The 17,201-nt window shown below is 36.4% G+C and overlaps 1 protein-coding gene across 4 annotated transcripts in view; it reads left to right on the forward strand.

Moving 5' to 3' along the window:
- Positions 1-17,201, forward strand: part of SCN9A (sodium voltage-gated channel alpha subunit 9) — a 168,395-nt gene that overhangs the window by 101,261 nt on the left and 49,933 nt on the right. For all 4 annotated transcript variants that reach the window (XM_044934418.2, XM_025275646.3, XM_044934416.2 and 1 more), the window contains exons 13-17: positions 925-1,054; positions 2,513-2,751; positions 5,276-5,449; positions 6,211-6,567; positions 9,168-9,644. In XM_044934418.2, the coding sequence (XP_044790353.2) occupies positions 925-1,054; positions 2,513-2,751; positions 5,276-5,449; positions 6,211-6,567; positions 9,168-9,644 (1,377 nt within the window). The remainder of the gene's footprint in view (positions 1-924; positions 1,055-2,512; positions 2,752-5,275; positions 5,450-6,210; positions 6,568-9,167; positions 9,645-17,201) is intronic.

The raw sequence follows: 17,201 nt of genomic DNA on the forward strand, positions 1-17,201 counted from the left end.
TATATATATACATACCACATATTGCGACCCCATGAACTGTAGCCTACCAGGCTCCTCCATCCATGAGATTTTCCAGGCAAGAATACTGGAGTGGGTTGCCATTTCCTTCTCCATAAAGTTGTCTGGTTGTCTGTATGTATATATGTGTATGTGTGTGTGTATTGTTGGCCTGCACTGAACTGGCACAGTGTTTTAACTCTGAATTAGCTGCCAAGATTTAGAAATAAGACATCTTTACATAAATATGGGTATACCTGGTAAAATTGAGCTCATATTCCTGCATGGCAGCAATCCTTTGAAGCCTCTTTTAGATGGAGCTTACATTCTCCATTTTGATACAGTGTCCATCAGTCTTAATCATTGTTTTTCTACTGAGTTATTCATCTTGATAGACTCAGAGCAGTTCATGAGATCTGCTTTGGCAAGAGAAACAGTCATGACCATTGCCCTGTTATTGCCCCAACAAAGAATAATTACAGAAGCTTATCAGAGAACATTGAAGTTCTTCCTTTACACACACACACACACAATTGCAAAACTTATTTAGCTGTTTTCATGTTAGGACTCTTACATAGTAAAGCTATCTGAATAAATTGGAGACCCAGAAAGATAGATAATGATAGTGATTATAACAATGAAAGCAGCTCATTTTAGTTTTTATTTCCTTAGTGTTAAGCCATTTAATCCTCATAACAAGATTGTGAGGCAAGTACTATGATTATTTCCATTTCACCAGTGATGAAATGGAGACAGGTTAAGTAACTCTCCTATGATACACAGCCAGTAAATGGCAGAGCCATGACTCAAATCAACAGTCTAGGCTCTAATTACTCACTACAACTTTGTGGGCAAGATTTTATTTTCTACCTACAATTTATTGAAATTCCATTCTTAAACTGTAATTATTCATCTTTTTTTTTTCAGGGTACAACCAATCAAATACACAAGAAAAGACGTCACAGTTCTTACCTCCTTTCTGAGGATATGTTGAATGACCCCAATCTCAGACAAAGGGCAATGAGTAGGGCAAGCATATTAACAAACACTGTAGAAGGTATGGAATAACATTCTCTTAACCATACAGATTTTTAAACAAAATTCAGGTAAGTCCGGTCAGCCTCGAATAGATACAGCAACTACTTAGGAAGAATTCAAAGAATATAAAATGGTTATAAGCAATGGTAAGACTAACCAATAGGTACTAATGGAATTGTCTTTAGTGCTTAAAAAGTGGATTAAGTTCTTTGTGATTAAAGACAGGCTTTGGGTGATAAGGGCTTCCCTGTAAAGCATCTGCCTGCAACGCTAGGCGGACACCCGGGTTTGATTCCTGGGTTGGGAAGATCCCTGGAGAAGGAAATGGCAATCCACTCCAGCACTCTTGCCTGGAAAATCCCATGGACGGAGGAGCCTGATAGGCTACAGTCCATGGGGTCACAAAGAGTCGGACACTGACTGACTGAGCGACTTCACTTTCTTTCTTTCTTTCTTTGGACGATAATGACCTTTCAAAGATAAATAGCTTTATGGTACTAAATGAAGACAGTGAGGGTGGCCCAGGGCTATGTGACTCTCTTACTGTATATACTCTTAGAAATCTTACCTAGTCTCTCGAAATTAATCATTTTTCTAACAGACAAGAAAACAATACCAACTTCCAGGTTCTGTAAGTTTCTGCTTCTGAGAACATTCTATAAAATTGTAAAATGGTAATATGTGACACAACATCTGTCAAGATAGTGATGCAGAAGCGCTAGAGAAAGCAGTTTAGAGAATATGATGTGAACAGTAGTGATCAGCCAAAGGGCGGCAATTTCAACAATGTATTGGCGCCCACCCTCTCTCCCCACAACAAGCCTCTGGTTCCACCTTGTCTATGGGCTACCACCTCATCCCCCAACACACCCATGATGGGCCCAGACAAAGTTCTCACCCACCTCCTAAATTTATGATGAGAACTAAATGGGCTAATGGTGTGTGCTACCTATTGTATGAATAGCTCTATAAATTATTTCTAGTCTCTTGGTCCTGGGATTATTTTCACCTGTGAGCTGGCAAAAGCTTTTCCTGGAGGGAATAGAAATGTGTTATTATTGTAATGGATTCAGGGCATAGGGGAATGTATATATTGGGGTGTGTGTGTGTGTTTGTATGTATATATATTGGTTTATATACATTTATCTTAAATATATACATTATCTGAATTAAGAAAACATCAGTTCTTTTAACATCATATGTTAAGTGCTTGTTTCTCTCAGAGATACCCATAAATGCTCTCATTCATTAATTTCACTGCCTTCTTCTTATGATTGACCTAATAAATGAATGCATGATATAAGATTTTTATGTTATATGCTATGCTTTCATAGAAAGGATATTGTTAAACTTACAAAGTATAAAGCAGAAGACTTGTTTCAATGTTAAAGTGTACTGCTGATGTGTATCTGGTTAACAATAAAATATATAATATGTTAATGATTAACTTGGTGATCTCTGTGGTTTTTTCTTCCAGAACTTGAGGAGTCCAGACAGAAATGTCCACCTTGGTGGTATAGATTTGCACACACATTCTTGATCTGGAATTGCTCTCCATGTTGGATAAAATTCAAAAAATTTATCTATTTTATTGTAATGGATCCTTTTGTAGATCTTGCTATTACCATTTGCATAGTTTTAAACACATTGTTCATGGCTATGGAACATCACCCAATGACTGAGGAATTCAAAAATGTGCTCGTTGTGGGAAATTTGGTAAGCCTGTTAATGTGTATTATGTACCCTGAATGTCTCTCTTTGGTTGTCATGATTATCATTCCTGTTTTGTTTTTTTTTAAGTCAGATGGACATTTAGCTAGGTAGTTATGCATGTTCAGGATTCACAATGTGAGTCATTGTTCAGAGACAAGTTTCTGGTGATAAACACTATGTTAAAGTAATTCTGCAGGCATATTGAGGTCTATGAGTAACAGCATTATCTCCATAATGGGTCACCATCTTGGGAGCAAATGTGTGTTTGTTTTCTGACAGGCATGTCTGTTAGCAGCAACACTTTGAAAACTGGATACTTTCTTAGCCATTTTATAATTATTTTGCAGCTTACTTGTGAGCACATACCCTACAAGTTTTCAGAAAAACTATGGATACTTTGTTTTGACATATAGGTAAAGGATTCAGGCCTTTGGAATCCCAAAGTCCTTAGTTTGAGTCCTGGTTTTGCCTCCTACTGGTTATATAACCTTGGGAAAAAATTTTAATATCTATACTCTTTCATTTTCTCATTTATGTAATAATAATGTTTTCTTTATAAAATAATATTTTATTTTTAATATAACAATAATGCTTTATTTATATTACATATATAAATAAAATTAATGCTTATTTATTAATATTTATTGAGAAGAATGAAGACTTTCTACTTATTAGCCAGGCATATAGTAAGTACTTATACCTGCTTTCATCAGTCATCACCATCATCATCGTAATCATCATGCTTGCTTTTTTTTTAAATTTTTGTTGGAGTATAGTTGATTTACAATGTTGTGTTAGTTTCTGCTTTACAGCAAAGTGAATCGGTTATACACATAATGTATATCTACTCTTCGTTAGATTCTTCTCCCATATGGGTTGTAATAGAGTATTGGGCAGAACTCCCTGTGCTACACAGTAGCTCCTTATTAATTATCTGTTTTTTATAATCATCATGCTTTCAATGAATCAGCAGAAACAAGCCTTAAGAACAAGAATATTTAGAAGTCAAAATGATTAAACTGGACACAGAAGAAATAACGGCAGCCTAGAAAGGATCTGTAAGCTTCAGGAAGATATAGGATTCTGTTAGGAAAGTTGATGCCAGAGTGACCTCTTAAATGGGCAGTGGTGATCACACTTAATTAATGCCTTATGGCAAACAGAAAGTGCTAGTTTCCAGCAATCTGCATAACCAGGCAGAAGTTCTATTTCACAGCCAAAAGGTCCCAGTGTGTAACTCTTAATCAATCGTGAATAACTCTGGATGTCTTTGCAAAATGTCTGTATAAGATAATTTTGCTTTTGCCATGGTCCCAAATCAATTGCTATTTGAAGTCAAAGAGTGTTTCTGAGTTGGTCTTCTATCCAAAATTTCTTACACATATTCCAAGGCAGGATGTTTAAACTCAGGTGCCCTGAGTTAGCATTCTTCTTTCTATTCCTAATTGCAAAAGGGCAGGACCATCTAGTTTCTAATTGTTGGTAGAGGTCAGATCATGAAAACCAGTACCTTCTCACTGAGTTGTCTGTATCACTGTGAATCCAAAAATGATTCATCATGTTTCTTGTCTATACAGTCCCAAATCTGGGTGCTCCCTGCCAGTCTTCTTGATGATATATTATTTTACAAATGACTCACAGTTACAGAGCTAACTATTTCCCTTTGAACCTTCTTTGCTGTTTCTTTGAATCAAATTGTACCCAAGTGATTTATAAGACTTCTGCTGTTGCCTTTTTAAATGAGTCCTTTTGATGCCATGTAGTAAATTAATGATGTTTTGTGATGTACTTTTGTGTCAAAGCTTTGGAAATCTTTGGGGCTTCACTGCTGGCTCAGAGGAGAAAGAATTTGCCTGCAATGCAGGAGCCCTGAGTTCAACCCCTGGGTTGGGAAGATCCCCTGGAAAAGGGAATGGCTACCCACCCCAGTATTCTTGCCTGGAGAATTCCATGGACAGAAGAGCCTGGCAGGCTACAGTCCATCAGGTCATAAAGAATCAGACATCACTAAGTAGAAAATCTTACTTTAGCTGCCACTGTATCGATTAAATACTTTTTCCTCTTCTACTGATACATCTTTGGAGTGAGTCAACTTATTCCTTATTACTCTAAAAGCAGTCAGACCAAAAAAAAGACTGGCTCAAAATTTCAGTATCAATATATTTCCTTTCTACTATCTTCCAGAATAACTTGTTGACATAAGTTATTTAGTAAGTGTTTTACAAAGAGTGCCTATCTTAATTTTCAAAACTTTTATGTATCAGAGATTTTAGTGTGCTCTTCTAAAATGCTCTCTAAAGGTGATGAAAACTGATAGAGTCAGAGCTTCTTAACTCTTCAATGCTTATAGCTATAGGAATAGCAATAGTTGGTTTAAAGGATTAAATGAAATAATAATATATGTTTATAAACTATCTTATAAAGCACATTGTCTGAAACACAGTAAATGCTACACAAATAGTCATTATCATCATTAGGTTGCTTTCATACCTTTTAATACTAGAAATATATTTTATTTCTCGTGTAGGTCTTTACTGGCATCTTTGCAGCTGAAATGGTTTTAAAACTAATTGCCATGGATCCATATGAGTATTTCCAAATAGGATGGAATATTTTTGATAGTCTTATTGTGACCTTAAGCTTAGTGGAACTTTTTCTATCAGATGTGGAAGGATTGTCAGTTCTACGATCATTCAGACTGGTAAATATAGACCCAACCTTGCCTTTATAGTCTATGTATAAAGGGGTGATTCTTTGGGTTTACATTACTATTTTTTTTAACTTTTGGAGATGTGATTCAAAATATAAGATTAGATCTCAGTAGCTAGTAAAATGAAATTCCTTCAGTAGCAAATGCACTTAAAGAGCTCAACAATATTTGAATGTTTTAATTTTGGGATCTTGAAGACGTATTCAGTTGTATATGCTAGTATAATGATACGGCAGTAATTTATATCACAATAATAAGCTTATGGTTTATAGAATTTCAATCATTATAATATGTTCATAAGTTTGTGGATTTCATAAAGTTAATCCCCTCAAAATTGCTGTCTGATGTCAAAAATTTTAAAAAAAAATGACTTTTTAATCCTTTTCCCTCTAATATATTGAACTTTCTCCTTATGTCAGCATGAAAAAAAATTGTGAAAGTATCAGAAAATAGAATTAAGGATAAATGATCAATTCTAAAGGATATAATATCTGATACTGTGATAAGAGATTTCTGTAACTATCCTGAACTAAAATTATAGTTTCTTCAAAATATGTGTAGTAATTGTATAGTGGCAAATATAACAAAATAATAGGAATATTGACAGTAGATTAAAAATTAATAATAAAAATAATTGATTTTAACTAGATAATGATAATATTTTAGAATTAAATTTTGAAACAAAGTTCAAGACTGGAAACATTGAGAACTTTTTCATAAAAACTGATAATAAGTTTTGTGTTTACTCTTAGCTCCGAGTTTTCAAGTTAGCAAAATCTTGGCCAACACTGAACATGCTGATCAAGATCATTGGCAATTCAGTGGGGGCTCTGGGAAACCTAACCTTGGTGTTGGCCATCATCGTCTTCATTTTTGCTGTGGTTGGCATGCAGCTCTTTGGTAAGAGCTACAAAGAATGTGTTTGCAAGATCAGTGAAGACTGCAAACTCCCACGCTGGCACATGAATGACTTCTTCCACTCCTTCCTGATTGTGTTCCGGGTGCTGTGTGGAGAGTGGATAGAGACCATGTGGGACTGCATGGAGGTCGCTGGTCAAGCCATGTGCCTTATTGTTTACATGATGGTCATGGTCATTGGAAACCTGGTGGTATGTAATCGCCTGTTCATACATTTAAAATTCTCCATAGAAAATTATTATATGATGATATGATCATTTATTTTTATAATTATAGGGTTAATTAGGTCTAAAGCCATTAATTGTAATAGAATATTGACTATTTTAATCCAGTGAAGAACAGAAAAGATAATGAATTATTGTCTTAATTTCTCTGCCAGATAATGCTTATTTATAGCTTTCACAATATTTATTTTATTGGAAAGTTTTCATTTTTCTACTTCTTTCATTTTGATAGTAATGGCATATGAATTAATCCATGGTTTTCATATCTTTTAAATGTTGATTCAAACATGAAGCTATGCTAGTAAACAGAATATGATTAAATTAATAATAACAAAATGAATTTATAATGGAACAAGGCAAATGGAGGGCCTAGTCCTGCTGTGTTATAGTCATATATAAGACTAGCATCTGTAACAAGTATCAGCAAACTATATGGCCCAAGGGCCAAATCCTTCACACTGCCCGTTTTTGTATGATTCCTGCAAAGCTAAAATGTTTTCTACATTTTAAAGTAGTTTAAAAATATAAAGAAAAATATTTTTTTTGGCACAGGGAAATTAAATGAAATTCAAATTATAGTTTCTATAAGCAAAATTTATTGAAAGCAGATATGCTTATTCATTTTCATGTTGTCTGTGGCTGTTTTACTCTACATAAACAGAGATCCTCTGTCCTACAAAGCCTAAATAATTTACCACCTGGCCCTTTTACAGAAAAAGTTTGCCCACCACTACTCTATAGCATCTCTTTTACAAGTAATCTACTTCTCCATTAGTGTTTTCTTAGCTTGTATGCCTTCTGTTTCCTTCTATCTTATACCTACCTGTTGGTGGGAATTTTCAAGCTTAGAGGCAGGAGAAAATTGGGATAAAATGCTTTTCAGTGACTCACTTCAGTTTTCAAAGCCATCATGTTCGTTTGATGTAGTTGGTCAGCCTGTCGTCAGACTGCTCATCAAGTATGGTTGTATATGGTAACAGCCATATGCTTAGTACCTTCACTTCCCATTGACTTGAAAACAAGTTGCTAGATTTTTTTTTTTTATCCTTGTAGCCCCCATGCCAACTTGATAGTTGGTAAGAGAATAGACATAAATGTTCTCATTACAAAAAAATAATGATAATTATGAGACATGATGGAGGTGTTCCTTGACACGACAGTGGTAATCATTTTGCCATCTATATGCTCATCAAACCATGTTGTAGACTTTAAACTTATACAATGTAATATGATAATTATATCTCAATAAAGCTGGAAAAGCTAAATCTAATTACAAATTTGAAGAAAAAAAATCTATTAACATTTGCATTGATTAAGAAAACTAAAGGGAAAATGAGCCCTTGGTTTGTCATCACCATTCCTATTAGAACACACACACATCAATGAACATATATTTTATAGCGAAATATACTTTTTTATTGACAATGAAGACCAACAGGAAATAGTCTCAAAATTTCTTAATGATTCATCAAATTGATTCCTGTGATTTTCTCTTTCCCCTCCATCTCAGATTCTTCTCTTAAGCCTGATATATTAACACAGACACTTTTTTACTTGTGCTTTTCTAGTTACATTTCTGAGAAATTGTTCTAGGTGTGACCAAAATTAGTGGTGAGTCCTTTTTCCTCAGTTTGGTATAATTTTGATTGTTTAAATGTGAAGTAGATGTTTCTAGCCATGAAGAGACTTACACGAAAGGCTTTTTCAATTATCTTTTTTTTATATAAAATATAATTTACATAATTTGAGCCCTCTGTGAGAATTTTTTTTTAAATAATATTCAGTTTACTTGTACCCTTACCTCTAGGAGGAAAACAGAAATGGTTTTGCACACAAAATTTTGCTTCAAGGACAGGAGTTATCCTGATCTGTTTTATAATCTTTTCCAGGGCCAAAATGATTGACAGTAAAGCCACCCAATCATAATGCCATTATCGCATTTGAATTGGGTTCAATGGGCAGATCTTTTTCTTTGCTTTAAAAGTCTCATTAAGTTGCAAGTTGGCACAATTTTTGGACAGAATATTTTATTACAGGAACTCTGAAAGCATTATATGTTCCACTTATTGCAATAAGTGAAGTTTATCTTCTGGGAAAAATAAATGCAGATCTTGGCTTAAGTTACCTTCAGCACAACAGACACTAGTCACAATTTTCTTGTTCTACTTGTTTCTCACAGGTAACAAATATTAACTAAAGGCAAATGTCAAGAGGGCATTTTAGGCGCATAAAAGGGAATTTGGACACAGGTTTTCTGCTGTAGAAATGAGTTTAGGAATGACATCACGGTAATGGTGTGGGAGCATTCTCTTTGCTCCTCATGCTGGCCCTTTAAGGGTCGGGCTGACCTCTGCTCCAGCGTTCACAGAGGCTCACACACGGGGAGATTGATGAGAACTCTAGCTTCTCCTCTGCTGCCCCATCCCGTGTTTTTATCTATGGATGAAGATGTATAATGCTCTTCATTGCTGGTTTGGATTTTGGCCTATATTTCAGAAAACTGTATTTATGTTCTTTTTTATTTCCCATCTCCCTGTTTCCCCAACCCTATTCTCCTCCTGACATAGGTCCTCAACCTATTTCTTGCTTTATTACTGAGCTCATTTAGTTCAGACAATCTTACAGCCATTGAAGAAGACACTGATGCAAACAACCTCCAGATTGCAGTGGCCAGAATTAAGAAGGGAATAAATTACGTGAAACAAACCTTACGTGAGTTTGTTCTAAAAGCATTTTCCAAAAAGCCAAAGATTTCCAAAGAGATTAGACAAACAGAAGATCTGAATTGTAAAAAGGAAAACTACATCTCTAACCGCACAGTTGCTGAAATGAGCAAGGATCACAAATTCCACAAAGAAAAAGATAAAACCAGCGGTTTTGGAAACAGCATGGACAAATACTTAATGGAAGAAAGTGATGGTCAGTCATTTATTCATAATCCCAGCCTCACAGTGACAGTGCCAATTGCACCGGGGGAATCTGATTTGGAAATTATGAACACTGAGGAGCTTAGCAGTGACTCAGATAGCGAATACAGCAAAGGGGTAAGATTGTTTTTTTACATATATCGTTTAATGTTATTTATTATGAGTTAAAATTTCAGATTTTTGCTGTCGTGAATTCTTTTCTAATATGCATACTAATAGGTACTTTGTGTGTATGTGAATTTGTACAGTAACTTCCTGAAGGTTCACGTGGTAAGGTTTTACCTACTGGTTCTTAATAACTGATACAATCTTATTTAGCCAGATTTGAAAGTTTGGGAATATTTAAGTCTTCCTTTCCTTTATTCCATTTGTCATCAACTGTAAAGTCATATGCAGTCTCCTTTAATAGTGTCTGTTGAATCCACAGCTCTTCTCCATCACCTTTGCCTTTGTCCTCTGCTTGGCTAAGCCATTTCCACATGGTGTCCCCACTGATGTCTCTGCCTTCATTTTCCATCTACTCTAATCCATTTGTTTGATTAATTTTACTCAAGTCCAATCCTAATGACATCACTCCTTTGAAGTATCCTTGATCCCCAAGATAGATTTGAATTGTGCACTGTAGGTAAAAGCCTTCATATCATGCCCTCACAACCAACTGACTGGCTGTGTCACCTAGTCCTCACCCTGGGGCTCCTACACCTGAACCAAGCCAGTTTTCTTCTGGGCCACATACAACTCACAACCTGCGTGATTTTGCTTGGGGTCTCCTTCTTCAGTCGAAATCCTGAGTATGCCCTTGAAGACACAGCCCTCAGTTTCCTTGTATATAAAATTATTAGCCCTTACTAAGAGCTAGGTGACAGTTAAATGAATTGCACATGTAAAATGCTTAGAACAGTATTCACAATGCTCAGAAGTTGTACTTATTATTTAGCATTATATTTTATATTCTTAAAAAATTATTATATGCATCAAATGGTACTGTAAACTCATTGAGAACAGGAAGCTTCATTACAACTTTTTTGTATCCTCCTTCCCCACCTCCAGGGGCATATATTCAAAGTATTATTGAGCTGCATTTTTATTAATATAGAATATAATCATAAGTGAGTTTTATGACAGGATTTTTATGGCATCTCTCTAAAGTTTTAAGATACCATTTTACAATATTTTTCCTCTCTTTAGGTCACATTTGAAAATATTTGACATGTATTTCCCAAACATCTTCTATCTGCTTGACCCTATATTAAGATCTGGGTTTCCCAGGTAGCACAGCGGGAAAGGAAAGAATCCACCTACCAGTGCAGGAGACCCAAGAGGTGTGGGTTCAATCCCTGCATTGGGAAGAACCGCTGGAGTAGGAAATGACAACCCACTCCAGTATTCTTGCCTGGAGTATTCCATGGACAGAGGAACCTGGCAGGCTACAGTCCTTGGGGTCACAAAGAGTCAGACATGACTGAGTGAAAGAGCACACACACACACACACACACACACACGCATATTAAGACCTATCCTTCTTAAATTTAGAGTGGATTTTGGAAAAAGATACACAGCTCTGTGTGTATGTGTACACACGTGCATTGGCCATGTAACCAATACTCAGTGCATAGTAAATGCTCAATACTTATTCATTAAATAAATATATGATTAATAAATTATGAATGTATATTTTAAGTAGCCAAAGAAATTATCTCCAAGATCACAAAGTAAGGAATAAAATATTTTATTTTTTATTTTAAAAATCTTTGCATGGAAGAGGTTAATAACTCCAAAAATTCAGAAGGTGTAGTTGTTTTGGTTTGAAAGTAGAAAATTAGATTCCTCATACCCTGTGCAGAAGCAGTAATCTGAGTCTAGACTCATGTGAAAAGAAAAATGAATTCAATTACCCATTTTTCTGCCTACAAAGTTTAGAGTTGTAAAACCCTAACTGCCTAGCAGACTTTCTGAATAAGCTTGAGATTCTGGGTGTTAAAGCACTTTGGTAGCTTGGGCTTCCCTTGTGGCCCAGCTGGTAAAGAATCTGCCTGCAGTGCGGGAGACCTGGGTTCGATCCCTGGGTTGGGAAGATCCCCTGGAGAAGGGAAAGGCTACCCACTCCAGTATTCTGGCCTAGAGAATTCCATGGACTATACAGTCCTTGGGGTCGCAAAGAGTCAGACACAACTGAGCAACTTTCACATTTGAGAGGAATAATTTCTTACCTGTTCATTTTTTCTTTCCTCAAAGCCTGTGGCTATCCTTACATGGATCTCCTTAAGTCACTGGCAAATATCATATTCTTAGTATGTTGAATTATAACATTTTAAAGGGAATCTAATAGACCTGTCCCGTATAGCACCTCATTTTCTAATTCAGAAAGCCAGTAAGAGAAAGCAACTTTAGATTATCTACAGTTATGAAACTCGTTCAAGGGAAAGCAAAATCAAGTCCCAGTCTTGATGTGCATAAGTCTGCCTTTATTCTCCTGTTTTTGTCCCTTTCAGGGATAAAACTCACATTCCTAAAGGGGTTCATACCCAGTTTGTCTCCTCTGGGATACTGAGCCATGCTTCTGAAGAATTTACATATCCTGTGGTATCCAGAGGAGGTTTGTGATGACATAGTATCCAACTTCTATAATTAATTATTTCATCTATAGGTTATTTGGTACTGAAATAGACTATTTTAACCATTCATAAAGTTGCTCTGCCACCTGTCCCATAAACCTTTCCTAAACCTAAAAAGCATGAAATTTAGTGCACTTAAACTGTGTTATCCAAAGACCATTTGATGGTAACTTAATATTCTTAATTATCATTGAGTTTTTTATGACATTATAGTCGTAACTACTTGAGAAAAAATACCTTTTCTCTATTTCATAGTAATGGAAATATGTGGCATCATATTCAGGAGCTTGAGGCTACCTTGCAGGTCATAATTAAAAATACATAAACTAGTTTCTTTAAGTCATTTGCAAACTATTTGAGTTGGTAAGCCCTAAACAAATTGGAGAAGGAAATGGCAACCCACTCCAGTATTCTTGCCTGGAGAATCCCAGGGACAGAGGAGCCTGGTGGGCTTCCATCTATGGGGTCGCACAGAGTCGGACATGACTGATGCGACTTAGCAGCAGCAGCAGCAAACAAATGTTAGGTATCGTGTTTATTATTGTATTCATCATCATTATTAGCCTCTAAAAATTCAGATTTTAAATTATGTAATGTATGTATGTATGTAATTTTGTCCTTCATAAGACATTTTCCATGACATATCTCAAAAGTGTGTCACCCTGAGTGTATTCAAACCCGCTTGACTATATACTGGACTTGAAAAGTAGTGAAATTTCAAGATCTACAAGAAATTTGTTATGTAGTATTAAGCAGTTGCCAAGTGTAACAACCCGCATCTAGAGTCTTCCTCTCCAGTGCCTTGTGATTTAAATGTTTCTAGTTATGACTTGTTGGTTTTATTTTTCAATTCAGAACACTAAAAGAAATTCACATTTCCTTATTTACCTGAAGTGTTTCTACATCATTTCAGGCTAAGCTCTCTGCTCTAATTCCCCTAATCTTCAGCTCCCATTGAGTTCCCAGTTTTTTAACTGCTTATTCTCTCCTTTGTATCTTTCCTATATTTTCATCTTTGAAATAATTCTTGATGAACTTTTCCCAAAAAGGCAAATCATGATTATCCAATAGAAAATATTGCCCAACTGAATATATTTCGGTTATTTAAGTCTTAAGCACTACCTGGAGTATGGTGAAGAAGGCAGCCTCTGGAGAGAGAATTCTTGCCTTAGATCTTAGCCTTAATATTTACTGTCTCCATGGTTTGAGCAATTTACAAAATCCTCTGGTTATTTTTTTCTAGTTTACTTATATGCAAAATATAATTATAATCAAGATTACATTATTTGGGTAAACAAACAAGTGCTTGCTGAAAAATAAGTGCCCAATTAACAATTACCATGGGTATGAAATTGAGTACACGCTGTAAGCAGCTATTTGCTACAGGTTAAATTTTTATGTGTAAAGACAAATGTAGGAGCTTGTTACAAATGCCTGTTCTGGGCTGCATCCTGCAGATGCTCTCTGCCTAAGTCTGGATGCACTCTCAGAATCCTTGCCGCACTGTTCCCAGTGACCACTGTGATGGATTGGTGGGCATAAATGAACCTAAATTCATCTCTGGCTTGTCTTGATCCAGGTTTCTGAAAATTTGTTTTCTTTATTCAAGGGCTGGGGATATATTCTACATTTGTCTGTTTAAGAATCTGCATTTTGAACAGGGGGAAATAAAATCTCTGACCTTTCCTACTTTCCCCTTCCCCATCTGGAAAATAAATCCACCCCGTCTGTTATGACCTAACATCCTTTTTTCCTTTTTTCTGCCCTCTTCTAGCATTAGCTCTCAGGCAAGTTTTCTTCTTCTGATAGACAGTTAGATATATACACTCCAGAATGAAGACAAAATATTTTGTCATCAAATACCTTATCAGAAAATGACCAGAGATGAGTTCAAGTAAGGTGTTGAGTAAAATATCTTAAGAGTTTTGAGGCAATAATTGGCATTAGAACACCAGCATTTCTCTGAGGATGAGACTGTCTCAGAATCAAGAAAGACATGCTGTCATCTCTAGGGACCCATGAGAATAAGGCTCCTGTCACTGCTTCTCGGAATACACGCTGAACTGATGGCCACCCTCAGAATCAATCTCCTCCTGGGGTGCAGTGCAGCCCTTGGCAAACATTAACACACTGCAGATTTTCACCATTAGCATTGAAGTGCTTCATTATTATGAGCCTCAAATGAAGCATGAAATGCATCCATTCATTCAATAAATATTTATTGAGATCTACTATGCTCCAGGCATTGTGCTAATAGTTGCTTAGAGAAAAAAAAATTTTTTTTTTTTCAGCCAGGTGCAATAATTCAATGTGATTGGCATCTGGCTTAATTTTTTTTTCTGTTTTAAATCGTGCCAAATCTCAAAATTGAAAGTTGTAAAAAACTAAATTAGTAAGTTTTTTTTTAATGGAGAGCTCTTTCTTAGAGGGTTAAAGAGACATCCTTTTGTTTTCAGTTATTACAGATTACTTCCTTTTTTGCTTTCAAGATGAAAGAAAAATAACCAGTTTATAGACTTGTGATGTTAATTATAGACTTGTGATGTTAATTTTGAATATGTGTGTAAATTTCAGGGGAAAATATTAAATTTATCCATTTTATTTCTCCAAATATTTTAAAACATAACAGTCATGTGGTTTTTGGAATAAATTCTGACAGGTTTCAGAGACGCTGGTAGCTATGAATCTAAAACCCTAAATCTTCTTTAATGCTCTTTTGACAAATGTATTATCAATGCTTGCTTAAGTGAATTTGTTCATCTTGTGTACTCAGCAGAGAGGAAAACATCCTCATGGAAAGATCTCCCCATTCATTCTTCCTCTCTCCAAATGCAAATACTTAGCTTTCCTCAGCGGTTCTTCAGTGTTTTGAAACATTGTCTCCAAGTTGTGATGGAGCTAGCAGAGGTCCTTAGAGAAAGGAGAGAGAGCAATGAAACTTTCAAATTTATCTAATCAAACTTCTCACCTTCAAGGAAGTGTCATTTAAAACATTGCAAAAACAGTTATGCAAAATTTATGTTCTTAAAGGAAGTGAAAGCCACCTAAAGCCCTCATTCACTTTGATTATTGTGGGAGAAAAAATTGCAAAGGAATCCATGAGTATATATTCCGTTAACTGTGGCTATTCATTTTTTCGACTTCCATTTCCTAAGCACCTGCTTGTTGCCGTATGCCTGCTGGATTCTAGAAAGATGTCAGCAATGTACTCATTTCCTCAGGAGATGTGGTTCAGAGTCTTCTTGGTGTTGTTGTAAAGTGTTGTAAGTGGTTAAAAAAATCAGGAATTATAAATATATATATAAAAATAATTAAAACAGGTTTTTTAGAAAAAATATTGAGGCAGGATAAGGCTAGGGTGACTAACCTTGAAAATAAATTGGAATACTTCACAATGGGGATGCCAGTTGAAGTATGTTTTATAATAAAAAGAATTCATCAGGTGAGAGAAAGAGTAGGGAGAGAAGGGGAGGAATGGAGGGAGACAGAGACAAAGAAGAACAGAGAAACACCTTTGTGGTAGATGTAAAGGGCCCAGCCTGTGTGGAAGCATCCAGATACAAAAACACCCATTAAATACATGAGAGGATGGCCACGCAGGAAGCAGTAGGTGACAGAGGTTGATTGGAGCCAGATAGTGAGTGACGACTTACTGTGATTTGGAGGTTGAAGTAGGTTTCTTTTTATTTCACAGAAAGGGAAAACTTTGTCTTGTTTTGTTATTCTTTGTTGTTAGCAGACTTATACTTTTAAAGGAAGCTTGTTTGGGGGTGTAATAAAGGTGAGGAACCAGAGAGGATGGAAAGTTGTTGCAACCATCCTAAGGACACTTGATGAAGGCTCCAGGTCAGGGAGTGATGGTGACACGTGGGATAAGTGAAAGACACTTGTAAGCTAAAATACAAGGGCTCAGGATCTGGATATGTGAATTGTGAGCTGTTTCAAAGGGCATATTCATTTTCTGTGGCTGCCATAACAGTGTATCACAGACCCGGGGCTTTGTACAACAAGAACTGTATCTCTAGTAGTTCTAGAGGCTGTAAGTCTGAAACTGATCTGTCAGCACGGCCATGCTCTCTCTGTGGGCTCTAAAAAGAAATTTCCCTTGCTTTTTCCTAGCTTCTGGTGGTGGTCTTTCATCCTTAGCCTTCATGATTAGCAGCTGCATCACTCTGATCTCTGCTTCTTTTGTCACATGGGATTCTTCCTGTCTTATCTTTTTATAAGGACACTAATTATATTGGATTAGGGCCCACCTCAGTGACCTTATCTTAACTTGGCTACATCTGCAGAGACCCTCTTTCCACATAAGTTCATATTCGAAGGTAACAGGCATTAGAACTTCAACATATATTTTGGGAGATACAAAGTAATTCATAATAAAGAGTTTTGGCTTAGACGACTAGATGGATATTGATGCTATTAAAAATATGCAGGAGGGAAATACTAAGGGGGTAGGGGAGAGAGAGTTTAATTTGGGGACATCTTAATTGTATACTACTCACAGGATAGCTAAGTGATAGTGAACAGTAGATATTTGGAGGTTTTAAGAAGATAACTCAGAGTTGTAGACAGCTTGGAATTTTGCATGTAAATTTTAGGTCAGGTTCCCTGGGAAACCAACTGTGAGTAGTGTTTCAGGTTAAACACCTAACACCTGTACGAAATGATGGAAGCAAGTTGATTGGGCCGAGGGAAGAGTTGACATGCTCTGCAGTTGTAGCAGAGGGTTCAGCTGGTTCTACAGACATCGCTGGTATGTATGAGCCTTTGGAGTAATCCCAGATCAAAGCAAGGGCTCAGAACCTGTGTGCCCTGAACCCATCAGTCATTGGATACAGGTTCTCCCTCCACTCTTCCAGGGAAGGGAGTATGACCTTGGGTAAGGCAGCTCCCTTCTGTATTTCATTTCCCAGAGAGGGACTCAGCTGTGAGCCTTCAGCTGCCAATACTCCTAGAAGGTGGAGGAATGAGTAGCTTGTTTGAAAGGCAGATCTGGGCAGTGCAACCACAGTGTCCACTGCAATACAGGGACCACAGGAGGAAGAGGACAAGTGAA

Source organism: Bubalus bubalis, chromosome 2 (genome assembly GCF_019923935.1).
Source record: "Bubalus bubalis isolate 160015118507 breed Murrah chromosome 2, NDDB_SH_1, whole genome shotgun sequence".
In the NCBI taxonomy this organism is placed as follows: domain Eukaryota; kingdom Metazoa; phylum Chordata; class Mammalia; order Artiodactyla; family Bovidae; genus Bubalus; species Bubalus bubalis.